This window comes from Quercus lobata, chromosome 9, assembly GCF_001633185.2.
Source record: "Quercus lobata isolate SW786 chromosome 9, ValleyOak3.0 Primary Assembly, whole genome shotgun sequence".
Classification (NCBI taxonomy): Eukaryota; Viridiplantae; Streptophyta; class Magnoliopsida; order Fagales; family Fagaceae; genus Quercus; species Quercus lobata.
Genome location: NC_044912.1, coordinates 19145936 through 19161814, shown reverse-complemented (window position 1 = coordinate 19161814; position 15879 = coordinate 19145936). Strand labels below are relative to the sequence as shown.

General features: G+C 31.6%; 1 protein-coding gene across 5 annotated transcripts; it reads right to left on the bottom strand.

Annotated features, from left to right (window-relative positions):
- Positions 1-746: 746 nt before the first annotated feature.
- Positions 747-7833, bottom strand: LOC115960918 (UMP-CMP kinase). Of its 5 annotated transcripts, none has more exons than XM_031079920.1 (9): positions 7559-7833; positions 6361-6414; positions 5213-5267; positions 2507-2624; positions 2260-2416; positions 1854-1934; positions 1667-1774; positions 1381-1464; positions 747-978 (listed from the first exon to the last, which is right to left on the bottom strand). In XM_031079920.1, the coding sequence occupies exons 1-9, from the start codon at positions 7625-7627 to the stop codon at positions 964-966; spliced, it is 741 nt and encodes a 246-aa protein (XP_030935780.1). In that variant the 5' UTR covers positions 7628-7833; the 3' UTR covers positions 747-963. The 5 variants fall into 5 exon arrangements, with proteins under 5 accessions (XP_030935780.1, XP_030935781.1, XP_030935782.1 ...); XM_031079921.1 differs by having other exon boundaries at positions 747-975; XM_031079922.1 differs by having other exon boundaries at positions 1381-1446.
- Positions 7834-15879: the final 8046 nt, after the last annotated feature.

Here is a 15879-nt window from a genome sequence, read left to right as displayed (position 1 = left end):
GATAGAAAGTTTCAAACTATTAACTCAAATTTTGTATTGATGGAAAGTTTCAGTCTATTAACTCTCCAGCTATTGTAAATTATAAATGTATTTATATGACTGGTCATCAAACCATTATAAGGTTTATAGTTGCATCCAATTAGAACTATTGCATTTTTACATAACCAAAGGAACCTAACAACGAAGGAGTTGCATTCACATTGAGACCACTAATAAAGACTTTGGTCCAAAAATGAACAAGACATTGGGGCCTTTCCTAATCAAGGATTCTATGTCTAAGACATTGCCTTTCGACAAGAATGGATTCACCATTCACTAGCAAGAAAGCAAGAAAACTAACAATCTTAAGTGATGAAAATATAGTAGAGACAAAGTAGTAGTTTTAGATTTCTAAGAGATGATTGTAGCAATCGTCGGATATGCTCACATTGGGGCTAATCATAGAGTTTACTCCATGTATAGATTTGAGATCAATGGTATGCATTTTGTTTTTTAATCTAAGATATAACAAATTGTGTCATGTAATCATTTATTTCTAATCTTTTGGATAGTAGAGAAATGTCATTTAATTATAGTACATATGTATTATTACATTAATAGCAACTAACTATATTAATTTGTTTCCCAGAGTACCATTTTCATTACACAAAATAAAATGAGCTCTACTTGGCTCTCTCTTTTTTTTTTTTTTTTGTGTGTGTGTGTTGTGTGTGTGGGGGGGGGGGGGGGGGGGGGTGGGGGGTGGTGGGGGTGGTTGGTGTTGGGTGGTGGGTGATTGTTGTTAAGAATAGAGGAGTTAAAGCTGCAACACCAATATTTGCCTCAACTGATCTCCACCTCCTTAGAAAGCTTATAATCAGCCATTAACCTCTGGTAATATCAGCCAAGATAGGCAGAGTAACTCCCAACTAAAACCAGGATCTGCCCCACTTCTACTACTTTTCTTGTCGCATAAATTAACTTTCACTGAATCACCTGCTGCAAAATAAAATCCAAGTCATTGTCCTTCAACAAATGGCAGGGAAACATCTAGTATAAACAATCTTTTTTTACAAGAATATGATGCTTTTTGGCTGATTGGTACTCTTCCAGCTTGCCTAAAAGCTTATATTAGAACGTTTACGTATAGAGGCACAAAATTAAATTACATGCCGTACTAATTTGTATAGGCATTCCACAAGATGATTTTGCTAAATACCTATTTTATAAGTATCAGAGATAAAAAAAAATAATAATAATAATATAAAATAAAATAAAATAAATTAAGATTTAGTGTGCATAAAATAAAGTTGTTAATATCATGATAATCATGGGAAAATTCTTGAAGAGAGATGAAGATAAGAACTGAAAAGGGCAAATATTACTGACAATAAAACTTACCTTGCATGCAGCAAAAACTGGCCAAACTTGTTCAAATATTTCATCTTCTGTTCCTAATGCACAGATCTGCACACATTTGCTTCTCTTATGACATGTAAAATATAATTAAACACCAAATAGGAAATAGAATTCTTTAAACTCAACCAAAAAAAGAAAAGGTGAAAACAGGCAGGCAAGCCAATTAGATATATTCGCTTATACATGACAAGGCTGTAAGGCTTGAACACCACCTACTAATAAGAAGATGTAATATAACCCCTAATACATCATTTATTTATTAAAATACCTTATGAAGTTTTCCTTTCTCCGCATAGTAATTGACAACAGGAAGATTTAATGATTCAAACACTTTAAGACGTTTCTTGATTGTATCCATATTATCATCAACTCGGCCCTACAATAAACAACACCATACCCTTGAATAACAGTTTCTACATGATCTAAGCATGTGAAGAAATATAATTCACAAGAACCTGATTACGGCTTAGCACTCTTTTCACCATCTCTTCTACAGGGCAGTCAAAGAAAAGTACGATATTTGGTTCTGCACCAATCTGCATTTGGAACACAATATGGTAGTATTATATACAAGCAATGTCGTAAAGCTTGTTATGAATGGAATTATTACTGCTTCCAACATCCTTACTAAAGTTTTTATTTCTGATCATATTCATCCCCCCTTTCATCCATCTATAAATTACTTTGCTACATAGTTAAATTTCTTTCAATTTCAACAAGATTTCTATTTCTCAATAGTAAATATTGGAAGGTAAAATGCACATATCTCAATGAGTTCCCTTGACAATTATCTTGCATGGATAAAAATTAAATTTTCTTTAACCAGTTTTAACAAGACAAGTATTTGGGAGAGAGACTCACGATTTGTTCAAATGCTACGCGGTTTTCCTCACATCGTGGGAAACCATCAATAAGAAATTTTTTATTGTCACTTGACTCCATCTCCTTTTGTATCAGTTTGATCGTCACTTCTGAAGGAACAATTCTTCCATCCTTAATTGTATCAAGAATCATGGACCTGAAATTTTAATTTTATCATCAAAAAACTTCATAAATTTGACAATGTGGATAAAGAATATTCTCAACAATGAAGATGAGGCATCATCACCCATATTCACTCTTAGAAGCTATTTCCTGCCTTAACAGATCTCCTGCACTAAGATGCTTAAATCCAAAAGTTTCAACAATTTTTTCACATTGTGTACCTTTTCCACTTCCAGGGCCACCTGAGAGAACATGAAAAAAAAATTAGCTTAATGCATAAAAGAAATAAAAATGTCACCAGTTCAACAATTTTGCAAGTAGTTTTTTTTTTTTTTTGGGATAAATAATTATGAAAATCATTAAAGAAAATGCATAAAGAGGTGTAATTCTAATACATGGGGGGTGTATACAAGAGTAAAACCCTTGAAAAATTAGCCATTTTGTGAGCAACATTTACAAGAAGACATTTTTTAAAGCATAAATTAGGAAAAAGTGTTGTCAACTCCCAGGAATCCAATCGTGTATTATATAGATTTGGGGTAAGAGGAAAATTTTCTTTACTACCTGTTCATTGAAGATGTGCTACAAAGAAAAGTTTTCAATGTCTGCTAGATGGCATGTTATTCATACATATAGATTGAGGATGTAAAAATTGATTTTTTTTTAATAGGTAATAGAGATTTTATGGAGTAAAAATTACATCGTATTCATGATGATGAACACTCTATACTTGAAACAATTACAACAAATCAAAAAAAAAAAAAATATATATATATATATATATATTGACAGATTCTAGAAAATCAGAAATGGAAGTACAACTTGTATAGACCCAAATACGAGACCACTCAAACAAATTCCCAACTAGCAAAGACTTCAAAAGATCTAAAGGTCTCTCAATATCTTCAAAAGTATGGGTATTGTGTTCCCTCCAAATTTTCCACATTAGACAAGTTGGTACCATATTCCAAATATTTGAAAATTGTTTTCCCAACCAATTCCTCCATGTAAAAAGTAAAGAAGCAACCTCTTTCAGCATCACCCACTAAATCCCAAACATAAAAAATAAAAATAAAAACTTCACTCCACAAAGCGTGACCAAACTTACAATGGAGTAAAAGATGATCTACAATGTCCCCATTACGCCCGACACAAGTGACACAAGCAACTCCAATTAATAGGGACAATCCCCTCTTAAAAAGATTATCAATGGTAAAAATCCTGTCCCAAACCGTTGTCCATTAAAAGAAAGACACTCTTTTAGGTGCCTTTATACACCAAATACTCTTCCAAGGGAAAGAAGCATTAAGAGGACCAGACAAAAAATTATAATAAGAGCACACATCAAAAACTCTGTCTGGGTCAATTTCCAACTCAAATGATCATCACCCTCACCCCTTGGCAATTTGGAATAAATAATATCAAAGAAAGAATATACACCCTCCAATTCCCAGTCATGAAAAGCGCGGTAGAATTGTAAATTCTAGCTCCTACTTCCCTCTTCTGAGGCATAGAAAACCAAGTAAGAAATCCAAGCTTCTTTAGACACAGAACATGCAGACAGAACAGGATAAAGGTCCTTTAGAGGAACATTCCCACACCAAGGATCGTACTAGAACCAAATATGAAAACCCTCTCCCACCGTATATACCACATGTCCAAAAAAACTCTCTGCACCTGTTCTAATATTCTTCCACATCCCTCAGCCATGAGTCCCTCTAGACCACCAACCCCCTCTAGTCTCTCCATATTTGGTTGCTATAACCTGATGCCATAACCGGTTACCTCAATTCCCGAACCACTTTCTAAGCAAAGCTTGGTTAAACAACCCAATCCTCCGAATCCCCAAACCACCAGCCACCACCGGCATACAAACCTTGTCCCAAGCAACTAGTGTGTTTGTGTGTCCACGGACAAACCACCAGACCAAGGGGCATACCATTGAAATCCCAGAAATTTTATTGACACATTGAATGTACTAATAATTTGTTCATTAGCTTATCAAAATATCCATCAAAGTTACCAGCAAGACAAGTTTTCTGTGGTATAGTCTATAACAAAACAAATGGTGTCTCATGGCATATAATTAGCATAATAGTTCAAGCTAAGCCAATATACAGTCTTCCCTTTCACCATTTTCTTAAAATAAGGATTTAATTACTTAATTCTTATGAAAAAACGCTCATGTCTGTGATTGATCATCTACCAGTAGCATTTGTACTTAAGTAGTATTTCTTCTCCTTTAAGGAAGAGTTCTAGGGTTCAGTCATGGCAAGGGTTTGTGGGGTTAGTGATTTTTTTTATCATTTGACCAAAAGAAAAAAAGTGATCATCTGGTCTTGAAAAACAACAAAGACTAATTAATAACAATTTGGAGGCATATTTTATTCTCAGAGGAAAGTTGGTCTACTGCAGCCAACTACAGCAAATTTCCCATAGCAAGTTAAGCTGAACTAATTATTTTGAGATTCTTAATGAATTCATAACTAATCATCTAGTCTTACATTATTAAAGTTCAAATCGTTTTCTAGTTCCATTTATTATAAGATTATAGAAAAAAAAAAATTGCTCAAATTCATAATTTGGATTAATCAAACCTTTCTACAAGCAGTTAGTGCAAGAAGCAAACATGCAGTGAGCCTAAAGAAGTGAGGCTCAAGAAATGAAATGAAGGTGAATAACTTCCAACATCTGTTTCTTCAGGCCCAAAGCATTTATTCTGAAAGAACGATTTATATCATCGAATCTTAAGAACAGAAATATTTTCCCATATAGTGTATATATGAATATGATCCCATTATTCACTCAACCAATAATGCGCTATTATTACCTAAGACAAAAGTTATGAAAGGGATTCTATCTTTGAAGGATGTTCCACCTTTTTCCTGCATCAAAATAAGAAACAAACAAGAAAATGAATCCCTTGGAACACATGAGACAGTGAAGCTCAGTAACTGGAACATTTGTAGGTATACCCCTCCTTGCTGAACAATTAATATTGCCACCTCACCCAAGGTATACGACTCAAGCAAATATTACACATAAAAGATATCAACAAATTAATTTTCTTAATCAATATTCTTCAAATAACGTTACAAAGAGATCAACCAAAAAATTGGGACCCTACAATAGTTGCTAAATTTTCACAACCTTATCCCATACTCAGGCTTACTACAAGCATGTGAAAGCACAAAATCTAGACACAACAAAGAAAACATCCTGGAAATTCCTAAAGAAAACCATACAAATAACAGGGTGAAACACAATTGCATGTCCTGTAGAAAAATTGGTGGACCCAAACAGAGTTGTTCGTTTATGTGCGTGATTTTGCTCAGCCAGGAAAAAGCTCGGGTGTAAACAGTTTATCAAGTTAGAAATCCCAGTTCAGACCAGGTCTCTATATCTTGGCTTAATGTCCACAATTTGTTTGACCACCATATACGAAATTTCACATTGAAAGATTTGAAAGTCCATATAGAAGATATCCTAATATCTAGAAAAAGCAATATGTTCAAATAACATTTTCTGTGTAATAGCAAGGACCAGATCAGATTCTAAACATGGCAAATAAGCTGTTGTGTTGTCAACATCTGACACAGACTTGACTTAGCTCCCAAGCTGCCAACTTTACCAAAAACATTATGACAAAATTAAAAGGTAAGTCTCTATCACTAATGATTTAACCACGAGAAAAATGGTGCCAAATATTCATCTAGCCTAGCTCAAATAGCTTAGAAAACACAATGTCAATTAGGGAACAAGTTTCTTTCAAAATGCAATCTTGAACATATCACATTTACAGTAGGTATTAAACGCACATCTCCATAAATGTAGTCACCACAACTTTCAAAACCTTCAGCACATAAACCTCTAATTCATTGAGCAGTGTTCATACATAGAAACTATAATTAGAAAGTAGCACATTCTCATAGTTCTCCATGATATGGCTCTACCATAAAAGTAGAAATGATATGGTACCAAGTTGGGTATCTGTGTGGTGAATGATTCCCAAAGCTTCAATGTATATGCTGGCTGCAGTCAATATTAGAAAAGAAAAGGTCAAAAGCAGGCCCAAAGTCTGGGCACAAAACCATAAGGGATGAAGGATTTATGTGTAGCACTTAGAGACAGTTAATTATAAAGGCATAAAACTTATCAAAAAGGATAATCATAAAAGCATTAAGATTGCAGCTTCGGGTGAATAATTGGATATAAAAAATTACGCAATTTACAAAAACCTGAAGGAGCCTTTTCAATCCTCATTATTGTCCCAAATTTTAATCTGTTCTTCTACCCTGCTTTACAGAGTCTGGCAAACATGGCCTACCTTTACATGTAAAAATCATATATAATAGACGGGTCATTCTATGATGCACACACTTTTTTATTTTGTATGTACCATACCTGCCTAATCTAAACCCTCATCTATTATTTTAAAATATATATATATATATATATATATATAAGGCTATATTCAATATTAAGAGTCAAGATTAGGTAAGTATGGGACATGCCAAAAAAGGGTATGTACTGTAGAATTCTCCACAATTTGATACATACTTACATATAAATATACAAGCACGCATATATATTCACATATGTTTGCAAATATAGCAATGGCTTAAATTGGCACTTTCTCCTACCATAAGAAAAGGTGAACTGTGAGGCCGTGGATTCAAAAGTCAATACTCACTGGGTGTGTAAAACTTACCATCAAAACCACATATAAAGGTATATGCATATACATGTATTAAACTCACTTTCAATAAGATATGATCATTACTCAGTCAAGATATTGTAACATGTCAAAGTGAGCGATTGGGGAACCATGTGACGCATAACACTTCAATTTTCTAGCTTAACCATTAATCAATCTCAATCAGAAACTTAAGGAACAAAGAAGAACAAACCCATTTTTGGTTTCCCAAAACATGTCTTAATCCCCCATTTTACAAATGAAATTATCCAACTAATCAACCTGATTATAGAACTCTTCTAATATCAATAGAAAGTTAAATTCTACTATGATCCATCAAAGTCAGCTCCTTTCACAAACAAAATCTAAGTTCCAACACTTCTTTCATTCATTTTTAGTTCATTTATGTATAAATATGTATGTATGTATGTATGTATTTTTTTTTTTTTTTTTTCAATTGAGGTCGGAGCTGTTACCTACCTGGTTGAGAATGGATGATGATTTTGTGGGAGAAACGAATTGGGTAAGTGAACTCACGCGCCTCCACATCTCTCTCTCTCAGTTGGTTTTGATCTGGGTTTTTTGTTTTTGCTTTTGCTGGATTTTTGTGTTTGTTTTTACTTCGGTTTTTAGTTTTGGACTCAGTGAGGCAATATGTCGAACAAGTAGCGCGCGATTACTGGTTTTCAGCTAAACGTGTAGCACCGTACGTGCCAACGCCACAGCGACTTCGTTGTAAGTTGTAACAGCGATGAAATTGGACCAATTTGTTTAGGTCCCACTTAACTGTCTCTTTTATTTATTTATTATTTTTTAATTCGTATGGTCCAGGTTTGTGGGCTTATTTGGGCCGAGTTGACCAAAATAAATGGGCTGAGTTTCATTTCAATTGGGATTGGGTTGAGTTTGGTCCAAACTCAAACCAACCGTGATTTTGTTGCTAGGTCCAAATCCAATTCTCCAACCATGATTTTGCACATTGAATCATTCAATTTCATAATTACATGACATTGATTTTGGACCAAAAGAACATGATAGGCCGGCATGAAGGCATGTAAGCAAAACACTTAGGTATATTATTGGTGAACAAAAGAACATGGGAAGAGAAGAAGAGAGGGAACATAATAATTGTAGTATTTATATATTTATATAGTTCAAATAAATCTATAAAGTATGAAAACAATTAGTTTTCAAATTTCTTTTGGATCAATGAAGTCACATTATCTATATCTTTTATTACATTTTTACAGCAAATGTGTTCCATGTATGAGCAAAAATTTATCATTTTTTTTTTATCATATTTACAATAGTCACTAGAGATGCTTATTCTATTGAATGGTTTATATTACAATAAAAATTCACTATTTTATACACTAAAAAAACATATTGCACCCACCAAAGTTGATAAGACGTCACCCTATCATAAGTACTACCTCATTCATACCGAGGGAGTTCTAACTTCTATCCATAACCATAAGATGGGGAGTTGGGGTCCTAGGGGACCAAATGAAAATGAATGTACTATGAAAAGATATATCAAAGGATTATAATAATTAAGTATAGTTATCCATGATTATCAAAATATATATATATATATAGTCATCCTCATTCAATCATGATCTAATATATATATATAGTCATCCTCATTCAATCATGATCTAATAATTACAGGTTGGACAAAGTTTATTAGTTTCAAAACTTATTGTAGCTTAAGGCTACAACTTTATTCAATAAAATAAATGTTACTACATATTTTGAAAATCTAACCGTTGAATTGCATGTTCTACATGCTCTTATTACACATGCCAAATTTGGTATTAATCAGATATTATTTACTATATGATCTATAAACTTATATATTATGCATAATTTTAAACTACAAAAACTTACAATTTAAACAATTTATTGATGACATAGTTATTGATCTTTAATTTTTTAAAAATTTTGCAAGTATGGAAAATATAAAAAGAAAATGTAATATAATGGTGGATTTTTCAAAATTCACTTCCAATAAAAAGATATTAAGCAAGTTTGTAATTTTAAGTTACAACCAATTTTGTAACTAAACTTTGTACTTATAAGTTTTAATATGTACTCTCGAACCCAAATGAAAATTACTGACATAATAGGCTTTCCATTCCTATTAGACTTAGACACAGTTGGCCAATCATGGCCCATTTAAGAAGCCATTTCCTTTCTTTTTCTTATTTATTAAGCTTTTAAAACATCAATCATAACCAAAGGTCATAATAATTAGCAGATGGTTTTATGACCCCAAATAGAAAGGATCTAAACATCAGAAATTTTCACAAATGCAAACAAATTTACTTGACCCACATAAAAAATAAAAATAAAAAAAACTATGTGAGCTCGATCTATCATCATCATTACCAAACTTCATTTATGTCATACCAAACATTTTTGAAGTCATTTTGACATCTAATCACTCGCAAAATCAACTGATCAAAAAAATAGCTGTCTTATCTCTCACGAGTGCAAGAAAAGAACCATGCTCTACTCAAAAGCTATATAGCTCATTCTCAAAAGAAATCACCCATTAAGGAACTAATCCTAGACCTAGAGACTTTGATTATGATCCATACCTTTTGTTTTACACATGAAAATTACTAAATTGTCGGCATATGGGTCTCAAAGTCTCACAGTCTCACCCACTTTTTTTGCACGGGTGAAAAAGTTAATTGTGGCCTTGTTGAATATTGTGGATTGCATGGTAATTAAAAAGGATGTTGCGGGCTTCATACTCCAAAAAAAAAAAAAATCCAAAGGCTAGGGGACAAGTTGATATGCTTTACTTCCCCACCATACCAACCATCTAAACATGCTTGAAAAATCCATACCTGCCTTTGAAACATAAATTATGAATCAATTACAACATCTTTTTAGCTTCTTATGTATTGGGCATTAGTTTAATCATAATGACGATATAACTACCACAGATTACATCATTAATTCGTAAAATGATATCATATGGCTGTTTTACTTTCTTTTTTTTTCTTATAGTGTACTTTTCATTTTGAGAGGAAATGGAGAAAGTACGTTAAATCCGTGACATCAAAAATGGAGATTGAGAAAAGTGTTGGTTGAACTACAAACCTATCAACAAATTGGATCTCATTGTTGAAGGCTAATGGGTGCCTCATATGACTTAGGTACTAGTATTAGAGCAAACTCCCCTCATGTTATGTACCCTCTTCCCTATACATAATATGATTCTAAATTAAGTGATAGTTCTGCTTTCAAGTCCCACATTGCCAAATTTTGAAAATTTGCCTTTTCAATCCTAAGTATCATGGAAAATAATTCAATATTTTCATAGTACAATTTTTTCTCACATGCATAGTAAGTCTCACTATTCACGTATTAACTATTGAGTATTACATCGTTGTACTCTAAAAGTACTAAATAATTTCTTATGTATATTATATAGTGGGAATGCAATACTAATTACTTAGGCCTTTCTTAAGTTACCATTTTTTTATGTACATAATCATATTATTTATAGATTTAAAATTTAAATCATTCAAATAAATAAATAAATATGTATATGTATATATATATATATATAGGGTTGGATTCAAGTTACACCTGGTGTAATTCTAAGCAATATTACACCATCTAATAACTTGTTATTGAATTAATATTTTGAAAATCCAACCGTTGAATTACATGTTTTATATGTTCTTAACGTGCATGCCAATTTTCATATCAATCAGATGCTATTTACCATTTGATCTATAAACTCATCTTTTATGCATTATTTTAAACTACAAAAATTTGAATTTTAACAATTGATTGATAACATGGCTTTAATCTTTGATCACCTCGAAATTTTGCAAGCACAGAGAATATACGAAAATAATGTGATCTAACGGTGAATTTGTCAATATTCACACCCAATTAAAAAATATTGAGTGGTGTAACATTACTTAGATCACATTATCTTCGTATATTCTCCGTGCTTGCAAAATTTTGAGGTAATCAAAGATTAATAGCCATGTCATCAATCAATTGTTTATATTCAAGTTTTTGTAGTTTAAAATAACACATAAAAGTTGAGTTTATGGATCGAATGATAAATAAAATCCAATTGACATGAAAATTGGCATGAATGTTGAGAATATATAGAATATGTAATTCAACGGTAGGATTTTCAAAATATGAATTCTATAACAAGTTATTGGGTGGTGTAACATTATTTAGAGTTACACTAGATGTAACTTGAACCCAACCTATATATATATATATATATATATAGGAAAAAATGACAAAATACCCATTTCTCACAAACTTTCCAGCAAAATTCATATATATATATATAGGCCAAAATAGCAAAATACCCATTTCTCACAAACTTTCCAGTAAAATGCTCCTTGTCAAAAACTATTTAGGGATACACCTCTGTTTTGAAATTCAATTTTCTAAAAATCGAGTTCCAAATGTAAAACTTGATTTTTGGACAATCGAGTTATAGTGAAATGAAACTTAAAAGTAAAAATTGTGGAACTCAAGTTTCAAGTGAGGAACTCAAGTTTCTAGTAAGGAACTCGAGTTCCACAATTTTTTTTTTTTTTTTAAATTTCATTTCACTATAACTCGATTGTCCAAAAATCAAGTTTTACATTGAAACTCGATTTTCTAAAAATCGACTTTTAAAACAATAGCATATCTTTAAATAGTTTCAAACAATGGGCATTTTACTGAAAAGTTTGTGAGAAAGAGGTAAAACCCCATTTTGGCCTATATATATATATATATATATATATATAATTCTATTCTTGAACTTGGTCATAAAACAAACGCACCTTATTGGGTTGTAACGTGGCAAATAGTTTCTTAGGCTCAAATAATAGTGAGGTTTAAATCTGAATCCTTATCCTTACGCGAATCCTTTGGATCCATACAAATTATTTGTTTATTTGTCGCATTCTTCAATTACTAAATTCAATTCAATCATTTCACTATGACTTCGAGTTGCATATGTCATATGACTTAAGAGAAAAATTATTAAGGTAATGGAAAAATCTCATATACATTATTTTTAAAAACTAAACTTTGCATAGTTTTCTATTACACAAGTTGTAACCAAATAATGATATGTGATGTGATGTCTAGAGTTTGTAGTGAAGGAATCTCCAAAACTTTAAAAGAAAATTTTGTTTTAAAAAGCAGCATCGTTTAATTACCTCATACCAATTTGAATTGAAAAGAATAATCCTAAGAATATAAGGCTGAATTTTAATAATTTTTATGACAATTTAACCATAAGGGAAGAGTATAATTGCATTATAATAATGCAAAAAATCAAGTTTTGAAAGTAAATAAAGTATTAGAGCACAAAAATAAGTATAGACCATCATCTCTTAAAATCATTTTAGAAAATCTACAATTTTTAAGGGTCATTATTAAGGTAATATTTTCTTTTATACTAAGGCAACAAGGGTAACACCTACATAATATAGGCGTTATGAATCTTATGATGAGACTTTTTTTTTTAATATAATTCAATAATTACAATAGAATAAGGGATTTGAACCTAAAATTTCTCTATTGAAAATACTAAAAAGTATCAATCAACTGTGCTACGAAGTTCTTAACAAAAACTTGTTAAAATAACACAAATCCTAAAGGCGACAAAATATTGTCTCAACATTTGCTTACAGTAATAGCTTATAAATTTCCTTACGAAATATATTGGTGGTGTCCACTAGTTGTTGTATAGAATTAAATGTTGCATTAAAAATTTTCTTTTATCTCATAATCTTACATTTTTGTACTTGATTATCCCTTCAAGACCATTTTGTTCATAATTCATATAATTTTTTGAGATCGATGTGATGGCATAGCTGAAGAAAAACTTTCACTTTATTAACATCACATACATAAAAACAAAAACAGCAAAATGGAATAATCAATAATGTCCTCACTTATGCAAGAAAAGGCAATAGTAACATAATAAATCATTATCAAAAATTAATTAACTAAATTGACCCGACGTATAATGTAGAAACAAGACCTCAAGAATGACACAATTTACGTCAAAAAAGAAGTTTTGGGTTCAATAATCATATAAGCCAAATATTTACGATAGCCTCTCATTAATGTTTAGGCTTTAGCATTTAGCAAAAAATTAGCCAAAGAGGTTGAAGAAGTTGCTGACGAAATGAATGATGAAATGCTTGAGTAAGAGAGAAACAAGTGGTACAATTTAGGAGCGTGTGAATAAAATGAGAAATGAAACTAGTTTTTGGCTTAGATGTAACTATGTGGTTGGGTACACCACTTTCCACAATCCCATCATGGACCCTACATCTTGTGAAACCAAAACAAAAGGGCACAAACAACTAACGTTTAATTCTTAGGTCCCACGCACCTTTCATAAAACTTATATGAGTTATGATGGGCCACTCACTCTGTCTAGCTCTAAACTTTTTTTCTTATACTACAAACGTGCGTGTGCTCACGAACACAGTTTTTGAAAAAGGATCAATTACAAAGTACATATGCTTTGACCTATTTTCAATTTTGTATATTTAGTTTCATTGGTTTTCAACGTAATGCTTCCGTTAAATTCACACCGTTAAGTCCACCAAAATACTGAAGTTATGTTTGGTTCGAGAGAATTGAGAAGAGAAGAAAAGAAGAGGAAAGAAAGGAATCGAAAGTCTGTTTAGTTAGGATCTTTCTTCCCAAATTGAGAGGAAAGGAAAAAGAGAAGAAAAAGTGTTGATGGTAGGACCTACTAATAAGTTATATTTCCTTCCATTTCTCCCTTACAAACCATACAAGTAAAAGGAAAAATGTTATCATTTCTCTTCCCTTTCCTCTTCCCTCTCTCTTCCTTTTACTAAACACGGTGTAAAACTACCAACAAGATTGGATGACACTAGACAAAAAGACAACTTAAATATAAAGTCCATTTGGTACGTGTGTTTAAACAACAATTTTCAATTTTTTTGAAAATACGTGTGAGTGAAAAAGTCGTGTAATATTATTTAAAAACTAAAAACATGGGTTTGAACTCGCGTACCAAACGGGGCCTATAGTTTCTTGGGTACAATACATTTGATTCTCCCATTGAATTGAAATACATAATCATATTGAATTTAATTATTCTTGTAAAAGATAACATTATTTATATTGTGTATTAGTTAATGTATTTATGTATTTGAATTTAATTGAGAAACCTAATGTACTGTACCTAAATCAAAGTGTTACACAAATTGAAAATAGATTAAAGTTTACGGATTGAAATGAAAACAAAAAAAAGAAAACTTAAGATTTAGGCTATTCAAAAAAAAATTCTTAGTCGTATATTAGCAAACATTCAAGATGAGATGAGAGGCAATTTTCAAGAGACCCTAGCAGTAGAAATGGCCAAGGGTACACACTACTCATTTTCTTGTCATGATCACAACGCAACTAACATGATTTCCTAGAAAGGGGCTTTGCGTGGGCTTAGAGAGAGGGTTGAGACTGAGTACCAAATATACTTTCCTATGCGAATGGAAGACTCTTTACCTTAATAAGTTTTGATACTATTGTCTTTTTATTATATAGTTTAGCGATAAAATTTCGGATTTCATTGTTAATTTCCAACTTTTTAGTATATATAATCATACTTTTATATAACTTTTTTAACAAAATAAAAACAAGCTCAGCCAAATGCACTCGAAATCAATATCGTATTAGAGTTTTGAGCCCCTTTGTTTTTTCCTGGTCAGAAAAGGTGGGGGGGAAAAAGACTAATATAAAGATAAATGATGCTTTCCAGTTTAAACAAAATTAACACAAAAAATAGCATATAATCAATTAGAAAATAAAAAGAACCAATCAAATATAGTAATCATTTTCTCAAAAATAAAAATAATAATAATAATAATAATTATAGGAATCAAAGTCACCAAGATACTTTATATTAAATAGGATGAGCCTTGCCTTCCTGTTTCACAAATTTAAAGAAGAAAAAATTACAATTACATTGTCAACTTAAGTGTTTAATATAGCTTTTACATTGTGAATCGATCCAAGCCCGATAAGATTTACAAGAATTACCTGGTCATCACCTTTATATTATATAAAAAAAGAGACAAAGCTAAAACAGATCTCATCTAATCATCTATAAGGATGCTTAGTAATAATTAATAAAATTACTTGAAAGATTAGCTTGCTTATGCAATTAATATTGGGGTTGAGCTATTACTTTTTAAATAATAAAAGGATGCTTGGCCCTTACTTGGCTTCAGGGTTTTTATTATTTGCGCTTTTTCTCATCCCGGTCAAAAGCAAATTTCAAGTAAATGACTATCCTTAAATGTATTTGATAGTCATATGTTAGCTTTTCATTACTATCAAAAAAATAAAAAAGATTTTGATATATGAGCAAAACTTAGGTACAATAATTAGGTGTTATTTTTTAGGTTCCCTTTTTTAAAATTCTGCCATATGGATTTTTTCTCATGAAATGGAAGTGTATTTTTAAGTTAAATAGCCACACAACTGAATCTTAAGAGAGAAACCTAAAGAACAGCACCTAAGGTACTGTGCCTAAGTTTTATCCTAATATATATTAAATGTCATGACCTTTGCCATGACATTAAAAATTACCTTGTTGCTTATTTATTATTATTATTTGTTTGGATGATTATTGTTGTATTTATTTATATAGGAATTGGGAACTCTTGGACAGCTTTCTCACACGCGCAAGTCAAGCGTGAGAGTAGCTATTAGCTAACCTCCAAAATAAACATTTCATGCGCCCCCCAATGAAAAGGGAGGTCAGT